This window comes from Corvus hawaiiensis, chromosome 7 (genome assembly GCF_020740725.1).
Source record: "Corvus hawaiiensis isolate bCorHaw1 chromosome 7, bCorHaw1.pri.cur, whole genome shotgun sequence".
NCBI classification, from domain to species: Eukaryota; Metazoa; Chordata; class Aves; order Passeriformes; family Corvidae; genus Corvus; species Corvus hawaiiensis.
Genome location: NC_063219.1, coordinates 18,245,690 through 18,259,000, shown reverse-complemented (window position 1 = coordinate 18,259,000; position 13,311 = coordinate 18,245,690). Strand labels below are relative to the sequence as shown.

The 13,311-nt window shown below is 51.9% G+C and overlaps 1 protein-coding gene across 5 annotated transcripts in view; it reads left to right on the top strand.

Annotated features, from left to right (window-relative positions):
* The window catches only part of HOXD3 (homeobox D3), a 31,107-nt gene extending 19,622 nt beyond the window's left edge, over positions 1 to 11,485 (top strand). For 2 of the 5 annotated variants that reach the window (XM_048309810.1, XM_048309809.1), the window contains exons 2-4: positions 4,312 to 4,395; positions 7,669 to 8,214; positions 8,646 to 11,485. In XM_048309810.1, coding sequence (XP_048165767.1) covers positions 7,719 to 8,214; positions 8,646 to 9,397 — 1,248 coding nt within the window. In that variant the 5' untranslated portion in view covers positions 4,312 to 4,395; positions 7,669 to 7,718 and the 3' untranslated portion in view covers positions 9,398 to 11,485. Of the gene's footprint in view, positions 1 to 1,308; positions 1,670 to 2,786; positions 3,586 to 4,311; positions 4,396 to 7,668; positions 8,215 to 8,645 lie in introns of those variants that run through there. The other 3 variants (XM_048309811.1, XM_048309812.1, XM_048309808.1) reach the window with 3 other exon arrangements.
* Positions 11,486 to 13,311: the final 1,826 nt, after the last annotated feature.

Genomic DNA, 13,311 nt, shown 5'->3' with positions numbered 1-13,311 from the left:
CTGTGAGGCTTTCTCCGGGGGTTCCGAACTGCCCTCCAAAAAGGCATTTTCTTCTGAATCCTCTTCGTGTTCTTTGCTCGTGTCCAGCTTTTCCCCTCGCACTTTTGTGTAGGAAGCTAAAGACCTCTCCGTCATCCAAAACGCCTAAACATCGGCCAGAATTATGTTCGGCTTTGTGTGCATGTACACAAGTATGCAGAACACGCTGTGCGTGTAGGGGTTGCTGTATGTACACACAGACACGCGAGCGCGGGGGGCTCGGCAAAACTACCCAGACACCAAAATATATGGCTGACTGAAAAGGATATAAAGAACCATTACCTCTTACTTGAGGCGAGATTTAAGTGCATCATTTCGAAGAAATATAGGATTATAAATCCGAAGCCGTACACAATAATTTACATTGAACTTACGTTTCCATCACTGGACTCCAATCTTTTTATAACTGGTTTGCAAAGTCAGGAAAAGCAATGTAATTTAGATAAATGTTACAATGCACTTACGGTTAGTATTGTAAGGTAATACGTTACTGTCACATCCCCATGCTTTGGATGGTAATGAAATCATAGCAGATGTTAGATTAGGTGTGGTGTATTTATAGCTACAGATATGTTACAAAAAAAGAATCAAACAGAGAAGCTAACATATATATTTGTTTCCTTTTGCCTAACTGGTATTGTTGGGGAGCTTTGTGGGCACACATGACAGATATACACAGGGTTTGCTCCATGTCTCTTCATACACACAGAGCAGGGAGGCAGGCTCAGGGCAGACACACACACGCACAAATGTCATGAGGGTTTTTTTCCCAGCGCTTGTTTAGCCTCCAGACAGGGGTAATCCCCGCTGCCCCGCATCTTCCCGGTCCAGAGAAGGAGAAAGCAAAAAGTCGCGCAAGCCAGTGGGCCCCAGCGCCTGTCCGCCAGAGCAGCGTTGCTGCGGAGCTGCCCCCGGCACATGCTCCCGGCCGCAGCCGGTTCCAAATACCTCTTCTGTCTCCGCTGGGAATTTCTGCGCGCTGGGATCATCCCGCGGAATTCACCTTTTTCCTCTGCTCCGCCAGCCCCACGGGGCGCGTAAGTGCGGGGGCCGCGGCGGCGGAGCGGCGCGGGAAGAGAGCGGGCTGGGCAGCGCGGTCGGGCGCGCAGGGGCGCGGGGGCCGCCCGCCCCACGGGGCCCGGCGCGGCAGCCCCGCTGCGCGGGGGCGCGGGGAGCGCGCCAGCCTCGGCCCCGGCGCGCTGCTCTGCGATCACGTGGGCAAATATGCCTGTATTTTAAGGCAGTGCCTATATTTCTGATTATAAAGGGATTTCTCCTGCTCGCCCCCAAAATTCATCAATGGCCGCACGATTTAAAACCAAAACAAAACAGGAGCCGGCCAATTGCTGTCGTTGGTTCCAGGAGGCTGATGGCTAAAGGGTTGTGTGTTGATTTTTTTTTTTAAAGCCCAACAAATTCCGATTTCCACTCGCTCTCTTTTATTGGTAGTTGAGCCTGAGCCTGTTTTCGTTCTATCGGGAATTCTGGTGTATGGAAATATTTGTAAAACCGCAAGATCAGGTTTAGGAGAGTATTGTCTGCAGACAAAGGGTGAAGGATATATTCTAAGAACTGCAAGCGCAGATCCTGAAAAGTGAGGAACCCAGGTTTATGATAAATTGATACACAGGTAAGCAACTGCATGACAAAATGGGACGTTTAACCGCAGGGGCTGTATTATCTCCTTTGCTCAGAGATGGTCTGGAATTTGTTTGCAATCTGCCCATAGAGGCAAACGTATGGAGTGGTCTCCACCTACTTGAACGTTTTAAGCTGTATCTTCTTTTTACTATGTTCTTTAAATAAAAAGTGAACTCATTTCCAAAAGCTAGGGGAATACGTTTAACCCTATCCTTTCCTCAATTTTCGGTGGTTTCAGGAAGGGAATTACAAATAAGTAAACAAACGAGGGAGAGAACTTTGCTAGATGCTCCCATTGCCAAAGTGAGATTGAGCATCACGTTAATGCGTTGCTGCGGTTAGCCGGGCAGGGGGTAGCCGCGTTGATTTGTAAAGGGCGGTTTAAAATAGGCTCATCGGTAATGTAGCCCCTGCATAGGGTCTCTTAAATATTCGTGCCAAGTGTCTTCCCGAACCTTTTTCCCTGGCCGTGCATTCGTGCTCCTTAGTGGCTGTTGTTTTCCTTCCGCTGTTGTTTTAGTACTGCTATTACCGGTGTGCTCATGCCTTCGAGTTACACATGCTAGTTGAAGCACGGCTTGATATTTATCTACCGAGAAGTTTCTTGCCCTGCATTTGTGTGGTTTGATCAATAAGACGGTGGGAAGATGCCTGGGGGGGACCGGTGCCTCTCTGGGCGGACTGGGGGTCTGGAAGCGACCACACAGCCTCCCCGCGTACACTTACAGCTCAGCTCCCGCTTGGGCTGTTGTAACTAGCCCGACTCTCCCAGGAATGCCTGTTTCTACTGACTGGTGGCTTGCCTGGAGCCCGGGTGAACTCTCGGTTATGTCTGTTGTAAAGCCCCTGCGTAAAGCCCGGCGTTGTGCTGTCGAGCAGGAGCGTGTGTAAGGCTGGAACGGACCCTGCCCGCCCCGAGTCACCCGGGCAAGTCCTCGGCGGGGGTCGGAGTGCCCCGAAGGAACAGGGTGGGAGAGCAGGGGAAAAGGAGATAGTTAGGGTGTTTATTTATTTATTTTTATTTTATGTTGCATGTTGCTCAGCTCGATCAGAAGTTAAAAGCACTGAACATTTTTCTTAGCTGTATGCCTCCAAGCTGCTGGCCTGCCAAGTTAGTCAGCTGAATCCAATTACTGCAAGCAGCATTTCATTTGGCTCGATGGAAGCACTCACTTATAACTTCACCTAAAATTTCAATAATACCTATATTGGTCCCACGCCTGAATAAGTCTAAAGATTTCCCTGGGTTCAGCTCCGGCAACGTCTTCGCCGAGCGCTGGGAGCCGAGCACAACCCCAGCGTGCCCAGACTCCTCTCTCCGCAGTACGAACTTCGGGGGTTATTCCTGTGGCCGTGGAAGTCTTGGTATTTGGCCAAGCTCTGGCTAAATAAAGCATGTCTAGAGCTAGAATGCTATTGCTTGTGAGGCTGAGAAGCTGCTTCGGAAAGGGATGAGAAGTCGATAATTAATTAGGCACAAAATGAAAACTTACCGTGTTAATCAACAGCGGCTAACAATGACTTGGTCTGCAATATTATGATCTCTCCGCTCAGGGGCTAAGGTGCAACCCACCTTAGGTTGCCTTCATACACCGTGTAAAGTGCTATTTCTAATGAATTCTCTTTAAAAAAATAAAGCACTTAAAGTTGACATACGCCCACGTGAATACATTATATAAGACGTTACCGGGACAGGCCCGGGCCAGGAACCTGAGCGAGCATCATGTGTAATCATGAAGCTCCACTTCCCTAACTTCAGTTTGCCAGCATAAATTAAGGTGATTTGGAAGGGGAATGTAGCATCCTACTGAGTTTGGTTAGGGAGAGAGAAGACTTGGTGGAAAGTTGTAAGGTCTGTTGTGTTGTGAGCTATCGGAGGCGCTTCCGTTGGTTGTTCATTAAGTGGTGAGTTATTGCTATACGAGCCAAAGGTCATTTCAAAGGCTTATGGTGGCTAGATATCGTCTTTATAATGACCTGGGCTTCTTTGTGGGGGATTTTTTGGCACTCTAAAGTTCTTAAAGTCCTGAATCGACACATTGCACAGACAAAGGCAAAATACTCATTTCGAGACGCAAATGTTTGCAGCGCATTTTCAATGCTGGGGCTTCTTCGCTTATCTTTCTTTCTGTCTTACTCGGTATCTGGGGGGAGAAATGGAGAGAGACCCGCGCTAGCTTCGTTTCCGCTGAACTCTTCGCGGGCCGTGGGTGCGGGCGGCGGGAGACGCGCTTGTGACCGTCGAAGGTGCCCGCAGCTCCCTCGAAAGGCGCTCCCGTACCCCCGTGCGCTGCCTCCCCTCGCCCCGGCCCGGCCTGGACTGGGGGCTCGGGGAGACAGGCGCGGTTCCGCGGCCGGTGCGCGGGGCCCGTCGGAGCGGCTGCCGCAGGCCGCCCTGCCCGGGTCCGACCCGCAACCGGAGTATTTTGCACAGTTTTTTGCTCCCCGCCTCTCTCAAGGCGGTATTAATAAATGAAGAGAAACATCTGCCCTTTGTCTGGTAAAAGATCTGACGCGGACGGAAAGACACGGTGAAGGGCTGCGGACGAGATGTGCATTTATTAACAAAGTCCTAAGGAAGAAAGTCCAAAACAAAGCAGTTTCCACTGAGAGTTATCACTTCTGTTGCAGGTCCGTGCCCACGGATTATCCAAAGGAACCTGAAGATCCTACTCACACAGTTAAAGTCAAAAATCAAGAAAAAACGTAAGTTTGGTGAGTTCTCTAAATTTCCTTTTCCATCCATCTCTCGCTTTCCCTATCGCGACAGGCCAGTCGCAGGGAGCACAGCCCGGTCCCGGTCCCGGCCCCAGCCCTGGCCCTGGCCCTGGCACCGGCCCGCCGAGCGGGGAGAGCCGCTCGGTCGAGCCCGCCGGCGGCGGCACCCGGGGCACGCCGCCGCACACGTCAGATAAAGAACGGCCCGCAGAAAGCCCCGCTGAAAGCAGCCCCTGCTCCGCGGAAGCCGAGCCCGGCTGGGGAGCAGCCGAGGCCTGGGCCCAGCGGCGGGGAGCGGGTGGCTCCCTGTGGGGGTTCCGCAGCTGGTTTAATAGGCCCCACGGCGGCCACCGCTCTGTGTCTCGCGGGGCCCCTTCGTGCTCCCCAGTGCTCTCAGTGCCCTCAAAGACGAGACATCCCCCGGCTCAGGCGTAGCCCCAGCGGCGGCTGCCCAGTTGCCCTGCTTGCGGCCGGGTCCGGCGGCGGCTCCAGCGCTTTCCTTATATACAGGGCTGCCCCGGGCCGGCGGCCGGGAAACGTGCCGAGCAGGGGATTCTTTTGCCGGGCTCCCTCCTACGCGCCGGCTGCTTTGCACTTCTGAAAGTGCCGGGGCTTGGGAAGTGTTTTCCTTTTCATTCCTGGCCGGAGCGTTTACTGCCACGGCGCTAGCAGTCATAAATTTTGTTACAACCGCAATGACAGGTGCATTGATATGCACCCTGAGAGCTCCGGCTGCTTTAATAACCGCTTCGCTGGCCGCTCTCACCGCCTCTTATTTATTCGGTATCATATTAGATATTGATCCGAAGCAGAATTAAGTGTAGTGGAAGTTTTAGTAGAGAACTGCTTAATATGAAAGTGTCGGTAGGAAAGCGGCTGGCAGTGCCGGGCCGGAGTCAGCCTGGGCCAGCTGGGTTCCACGCACACGCGCGGGTGGACGCTTGGGCTCTCAGCTGCTCTCCAGGCAGAGCTGTGAGAGGGTCGGCATCCCCTAAAGACACTGGAACCAGTGGCAGGACAAAAAGCCCCATTATCATGTGCAACGCCTAACAGTTCAGATGGGGTTAACCTTTCTGGAGAGGAGGAAGGGAAATCTGAAGCACAGACATGGATACTTTGCGTTTTCCTACCCTCGGTGCCTCCGAGCCCACCTCCCACGGCTCGGCCTCACCATTTGGATGTCACTTTTTTTTTTTTCTCCTGGAGGCTATTTCTGGCCAAACCACCAAGTGTTGAGCCCCCGCTTTGGTGTTACCTATAAAAACATCACCCCAGGCCTTTCGCTCGTGGAAAATCAAACCCTGGATAGGTCTCCCTCTCCCTCTTTCTCTCCCTCTCTCTCTTTTTAAGATCTAAAGATGAGCCACCAACAGTTGAGCATTGTCCATGTGATTTATGGCCCATAGCCTCCTTTTTAGGTTCAAGCAGAGTTCACAAGCAGTTGGTATTTCAGAAAAGAAATAAGGCTTTTAACAGCTTAACAGCAATATTCTTTCTTAAGATTCTGTGTATTCTTTTGGGAACTATATTTCACAAGGCTTATAAAAGCCTACGCTTAAGGCAGTGTTGTGCTAACAAAAGTCCTCAGTCCAGACCGGTCCCGAAAATGTAGATGATAGAAGTGGGAAAACAGCAACAAAGTTTTTGGCCAAAACTACTTCCAAGACTAGTCAAGATTATCACATAGTATTAGAACTCATCTTTATCGCCACCGTCCATTTCTATAGACTTTTTAAACTAAAATTTTCCAGTAGAGGAAAACAGTTCCCGTTTCCGTCAGCTTCACAGATCATCTCGAGCTTTTGTTTAGGAAAGAAAAAGACCCCGGCGGTTTGTGACACGGGATAAACCGCCGAGAGCGGCCGTGGATCGCAGCTCGCTGAGGTTATTTTGTCTTAGAGAGATGTGTTTCCCGGTTAATTGCAGAGAACAGATCAACGGTACTTGACAGGACCAACGGTACTGGCGAGATAAAGAGGAGTACTCTCCTAGTATTGCTTAAGTATAGGCTGGAGAACCATAATCGTCGGACACCTTTGAAAGATTTCTAGCTACTTTTCTCTGGTATGTTAGTAGGCTTAAATCCTGCAGAAATACAAGGAAGTCTTAAGATATGTTGAGTTACAGACTTAGATTGTCAGGTGAAGTATGAGCTAATTTACAAAATTACCAAAACTGTCAGAGAAAACCCCTATCCCACAAGAAAAATAAGGGCACGGAATATTAAAAATCCGCACCAAAATTGCAGAACAGTTTCCATCTTGTACTAAGCGCAGAGAAGTTTTGGGAGCAGCAGGGAGAAAGGTAACAGCACTCTGCCTCAAAACATCTGCCCTAAGGGGACCGACCGTGCATTTTCGGTGGGAGCAGCCTCATGTGGGAGCCGGGGGGCGGGGAGGGGAGAGCCATAAGTTTGCAGGCTGAAAAAAGAAAAGAACCCTCTAAAAATTATCTCAAATATCTCAGGTTCTTTCTACTGCGTACAAATAAAAGGGACGAGAAACGTTGGGTGAGGGAATTTAATTCATCACAGAATTAAAATAGAGGAGCTGACCTGCGACTTCCTTTATAGTGCAAAGTGAAGGGAGTGAATGGCGCCGGTTATACTTTAACTCTGGAGGAATCCGGGGAAAGAAGAAGGGCGGGTTTACAAAGGGGACGGGATTTTTCTGCCTCTGCCCGGCCGCAGCCCGGGCTCCATCCATCATGTCAACCGTGCACAGCCGTGCGCACGCGTGCCGAGCGGGGGGCGCGGGTGCACTCGGCCGAAATGGGCCGGTGGGTCTTCAGGGACACCAGCCAGCGCAGTTGCTCACTGAGAGCCCTTGCCCACAACTGTGCGGTCCGATCCAGCCAAACTCGAGCGGGAACGGTCCAAAGGCAACACAAAGCAAATAAAGCATGCCCTAAAATGCTTCAAAAGGTGGCCTGTATGAAGTCCCGCCAATGTGTTCCAGTTCCCTCCTGCACCATCGTTCTCGGATGACTCTTTCCCTGCGGTGCCCCGGTCTTTCCCTGGCGTACTCTGCTCTCTCCCTGGTGTGGCCCAGTTTGCCCCGACTCCTGCCTGGCGACCCTGCTCCTCCCCTTTTGTCCCTTGGTCCTTCTTTGGGTCCCCTGCTCCTTCCTTGATGTCTCCCAGCCCTCCCCGGGTTGGGAGGCCGAGGGTGCCGGGGTGCGGGGGGTGCCGGGACCGGCCCGTGCCGGCCGCTACCCGCCAGTTTCCCCTGCTAAAAGTCTCTTTTGTGTCCCTGCTGTTTCCCTCCCCAGGTGGCTGCGAGTGGCCCGGGCCGACGACGTGAGGCGCGGGGCGGCGGTCAATGTTATTTGAGCGGGGGCCGCGGGCCTCGGCGATCACAGAGCAGAGGATGCAGAAAGCCGCCTACTACGACAACGCGGGGCTCTTCGGGGGCTACACCTACAGCAAGGCCGATGCCTACCCCTACGGCGCGGCCCACCAGCCCTACGGCCAGGCCGGCTTGGACGGCGAGTACCCCGGCTCCGCCTGCTCCGTCCAGGGCTCGGCGCCCGGCCGCGCTCCGGCCCAGAAGGGCAGCGAGCTGAGCGGGAGCTGCATGCGGCCGGGCGGGGGCGGCCCCGGGGGCAGTCAGCCCCCGGGGATCGGCGAGCATCAGCCCCCGGCCCTGCCGCCTTCCTCCCCGCCCAACCCCCCTCCCAGTGTGCCCCCTCCGAAAAAAGCCAAGGGGGGCCCCAACTCCTCGGGCTCGGCCAGCGCCACCATCAGCAAGCAGATATTTCCTTGGATGAAAGAGTCCCGGCAGAACTCCAAGCAGAAAAGCACCTGCGCCCCCCCAGGTAGCCCAACACCCGCGCCCCGACCCACTGGTCGCCCGGGGAGCCGGGCTGAACCCCTCGGGCTGAACCCCTCGGCCTGAGCCTCCTGGCTCCGCGCCTTGTCCCCAACTCCTCCAGCTGCCATCGGCCCCCTCCCTCCCCACCCCGCGGGGGATCCCAGCCCTGCCGGGCGCTGCAGGTGGGACAGGCTGGGGGCGGGGTCCGGGGACTCCTGGACGGGCGGCCGCTGGTGGTCTCTGGGGGGAGGCAGCTGCGGGAGGGTGTGTATGTCGGGCAGGGAGGAGTGGGAGGCCACCTCCAGGCCCTCTGCGCCCCCTCCCCGGGCGCCGACAGAGCGAGAGGGGATAGCAGTTTTCCGAGGGACCCCGGGAGAAAGTGGGGGAGGTGTCTTTCGGGGGAGGCCAATGTCTCTTTGTGCCTCTTCCCTGCAGGAGAGAGCTGCGAGGACAAGAGCCCCCCCGGGCCGGCCTCCAAGAGGGTGCGCACAGCCTACACCAGCGCGCAGCTGGTGGAGCTGGAGAAGGAGTTTCACTTCAACCGCTACCTGTGCCGGCCGCGCCGCGTGGAGATGGCCAACCTGCTCAACCTGACCGAGCGGCAGATCAAGATCTGGTTCCAGAACCGCCGGATGAAGTACAAAAAGGACCAGAAAGCCAAAGGCATCATGCACTCCCCCGTCGGACAGTCCCCGGATCGAAGCCCCCCTCTAAGTGGCCCAAACCACGTCGGCTACTCCAGCCAGCTCCCCGGCGTCAACAGCCTCAGCTACGACGCGCCCTCGCCCACCTCCTTCGCCAAGTCCCAGCAGAGCATGTACGGGCTGGCCGCCTACACGGCGCCGCTGAGCAGCTGCCTGCCGCAGCAGAAGCGCTACGCGGGCGCGGAGTACGACCCCCACCCCATGCAGAGCGGCGGCGGCGGCTTCGCCAACCCCAGCCTGCAGGGCAGCCCCGTCTACGTGGGGGGCAACTTCGTGGACTCGATGCCGGCCTCAGGCCCCATGTTCAACCTGGGGCACCTGCAGCACCCCTCCTCCGCCAGCGTGGACTACAGCTGCGCCGCCCAGATCCCCGGCGGCCACCACCACGGACCTTGCGACCCCCACCCTACCTACACGGACCTTTCATCTCACCACACCTCTCAGGGACGGATGCAGGAGGCGCCCAAGCTCACGCATCTGTAGCGGGGCGGCGGCCGGCGGGCCCCGCTCCCCTCTCCATTACCTCACTTTTCTGACGGGACAGTGTTACTGTGCTCTCGAGTGCCAACAGTATTAGTGGATTTGTCTCCCCTAGCAGCTCCCTTCTTGCTTCCGCAGCCCCGAGTAGGTCCGTGAGCAGGAGCCTTTCTCTTAGAGCTGTTTTAAGCATGACAGTGCAATATACTGCCAACCGAGGGACTGATAAGCTGGTAATGATGTACTTGAAGGTAAGTCTTAGAGATGCTGTAGTGTTAGCAGCGCGTCATGCTGAGGTGTTTTAGACCAGTCGTGAGCCGTCGGAACTCGCCCGCGCGTAAGCTTATTTCAGAGAAGTTAATTTATGAGTTCTTCCGTAACGTAAGGATCGCATTGGACTAAATGATATGTATTTATTATTTTAAGCGAGACATTTTTTGTATCACTGATTATTTATCCTCGTCTTAATGTATTTATGTGGGTATTTGTAGAGTTTCTTCACCAATACTTCGGGAGAGGGATTCAGGTCCATGGTGACTTACATTTCACCTATTTAGTATAATCGGTCTGAGCTAGTTGAGAGAGTAGTCTTGAACAGTTGTAACAGTGGCTGGTGTTTGTAGTTTATGTAAGGATTAATTAAGACAGCAAGTCGTAAATCATTAATAGAGTAAATCAAACTGTGGCATCACACAAAGAGCCGTTACACTTAAAAAAATATTGAAACTATTTTTAAAGTATTTATTTCTAATCGGCTGGCCCCACTCAAGCGCCTCGGTGGCTTGGCTGGCAGCTGGCTCGGCCGGGTGAAGCCACCTTTAGTTGGAAGCGCAGCCGCTTTGAGGAGGCAATCTACAAAGCGGGGCTCTTGGCCATCTTGTTTCAGATCAAATCCTGCATACAAAAACCTCGGTGAGGTTAACATTTATTTATTGGCTGGGTATCTATCGTGCATATTATTATTATTTTGGTGGGCTATTTTATTTTTCTTTCCTTTTTCCTCTCTTTTTTTTTTTTTTTTTTTTAAGTTACACTCTGGCTATCCAAAATAGAAAATAAATTAGAGGCTTAGAAGGCAAAAGAAATTAGAAACCCTCTGATAGTGCTAATTTCATTAGGGTCTCCATAGCAATCCGCGCAGCAGCTGCCGCCTCCTTTGTTATTTTTATACTGTTGTCTTTATACTAACCATAAATCAATTTTTAGACATCTTTGGACGCCCGAGCTTTTCCTCTTGTTTTGTTTTTTTTTTTCATAAATGTAAACTTTGAAAGAAAATTGACAATCAGATACACACAGCCGAAGGGAGACGCTGAGAAGGGGTGCGGGCAGTGGCCGGGCGGTGCCGCCGCGCTCTCTCGGTGCCCGGCAAGGACAGTCCCACCCCGCCTGACCGCGGCAGGGGGGTACCGCCACCTCTTCCTGCCACAAGCAGGACAGTTAACACGGGGAAGAAAAAGTAAAAAGAAGAGAAAATGCTAGGAAAAAGAAAGGGAACGATGCTCTGAACTCTTGTGTTTCCTCCTCTCTAGTTACACGGCTGTATTGAATTCCTCGCTGGATTTACAGAGATACTTCTTTTGTAAACGCTGTGATTAAAGTCTCTTCCTGACAGTACATATCGCTCTGAGAAGACTATTCTTATCTCTTTCTAAAAGTGTCGAGTTAAATATTAATCCAAACTTCTGAATTCCCCACCAAAGTGTCTGACGCATCACTTTCCAGTTTGACAAACACTGCAGCTCCTACTCCATCCTCTAATGACAGACATGGCATTCCTATTGTGAGAAATATTCTACCACCTCCAATCCTGGTCAACACAGACAAGTTTTCTTTTATTTATTCTTCTTTTCTTTGCTATCCCTACTTTTTTCCTCACCATTTGGTATTTATGTTCAGCTGAACACTAACAATTCAAAATATTACTTAGGGTTTTATTTTCCCCTCTGTGAGATTTCAACAATGCTGTGCTACAGTGAAAAGTGTATCTTTTGGTAAATTTCACTTTTAATCAAGCAAATTTGGATATATGTGTTACAGATCTGTAAACAAAACAGAACAGAATAAACTGCTTTGTTTGGAGATATATTTTAACCCTTTTAAGCCCTAAAATTGTATTCTATGGAAGTTATCACACAAATTGTTTCTTAGAAGAGCCACCCAGGAGTAAACAAAACATACAAACAACACAAAAAGTAATGCTAGACACCACTTGTGATTTATACTTCTGTAATATTCCATAAATATATACACATCTTTGTCTCTCCAAAACTTTCTGGAATCAATGTGCCCACAAATGAAATTGTCCATGTAGGTTTTTTTGCGTGTTCTTGAAACACAATATATTTCACGTCACCTGCTTCTATTTGCGAAACAGCAAGGCACCACCATTTCTGCAGGACACCCAGCACCCTTTTCCCTTTTGCTTTGTGCTCTGTAGGCTGTTAGTCAAACAGCATCTACTCCGACTTACACTATTAGTCCTTCACTAAATCTGTTAAGAAAGAAAAGGCTGTTTAGAGATGTGGGGAAGGAAGGGAGTTCAGAGGAACCCTGACCACAAACACAGTGTTACTGAGGCCCACTGCCCTGAATTGCTTTCATATTGCAGAAAGATGGGGTCTGCAGACATGGTTTCCAGTGGGGGAGGAGGAGGAGCATGCGTGAGGGAGAATCTTCCTGTAAATAAATTCACTTTCTTCTCCATGACTCTGGCAGAGGCGTCTTGTTTGTAATGTGATAGAAGTCCATGATGATAGCCTAATTATTAGAAACAATGTAACTTTAGCAAGATCGCTGGCATTTTTACAATGTTTGTACAAGCATCAGCAATCTAGAGGAGAGATACACTTTGGCACAAGCCAGACTTTTTCTTGGCCCATCATTTAAAACCCATAAGTTATAAACAACCCCCTTTCACACTCAATAGGAACTCAGCTCCTTTGCAGCAGCATCTGATATGATGAACTCCAGTCACCTATTTAAAACACAACTAGTCAGCCAAGGCCAGGCCTGGGGCTGATCTTAGCCTTGCCTTTCCTTACAAATAGGAAGCATAGCACCCCTTCCTCTCCTTCCCTGCGCCCTCCATCTGCTCCAGACCCATAAAATGGTCAGTGAGCCAGGGCCTCTAAATGCTGGCAGTGATGCTGCACTGCTTGGGATAGGGAGCTGCTGACTGGTTGAGAGGTGTCAGGGGTGCATCAAACCTCGGTGAGGCCATGCAAATTCTTCAGATCAGTGGGGTTTGAATCTCCACTTGTTGGTTTGGTGAGTTTACAGTAACCCACCCTTTAAGGGTGTTCCAGCAGTTTCCCCGGTGCAAAAAGGAGCTGAGGCTTTGTGTTATCTCCATGCAGTCAGTGCAGGGCTACGCTATCCCTTTGCATCCTGTTTCTTTTTGAGGGGGGCCCATCAATGTCCCACTGTCTATGGCTTGGTTAGCAGCACCAGGGCAGGGAAACCTAGACAGGCACAGCCAGGAGCTTCCAGGGATGCCACAGTTTTTTAGGTGCCACTTGTGTTGGGCTGGAAAAACAAAGCCAAATGCCTCCTGCTCCATTAGCAAGTACTTCCTGGGCAGACACTGCAGGCTCCCAGCCCTGGACCCTGGGCAGGCCAGGGAGGGACTCAGGGGCACCCTGCATGGCTTCCACCATGAGACCACACCAGGGTCATCTGGGACTGCAGACAGCCATGTCCAAAGATGAAGAGGAGGCAGACGGCTGCAGATGGCAGGAGGCAAGGGCATGCAGGGAAGAGGCTGTCTAAGAAATAGGGAGCCCACCAGCTTCAACTAGAAGTCCCCTGACTTTCTTGAGGGCCACCTGGATCATTTTGGCTCTGTGGCAAAAAGTCTGAAGGCAGGATCCACCGCTGGGGTCTCTGCACTCCTCCAGCCCCATGGGAAGCCCTTTGAA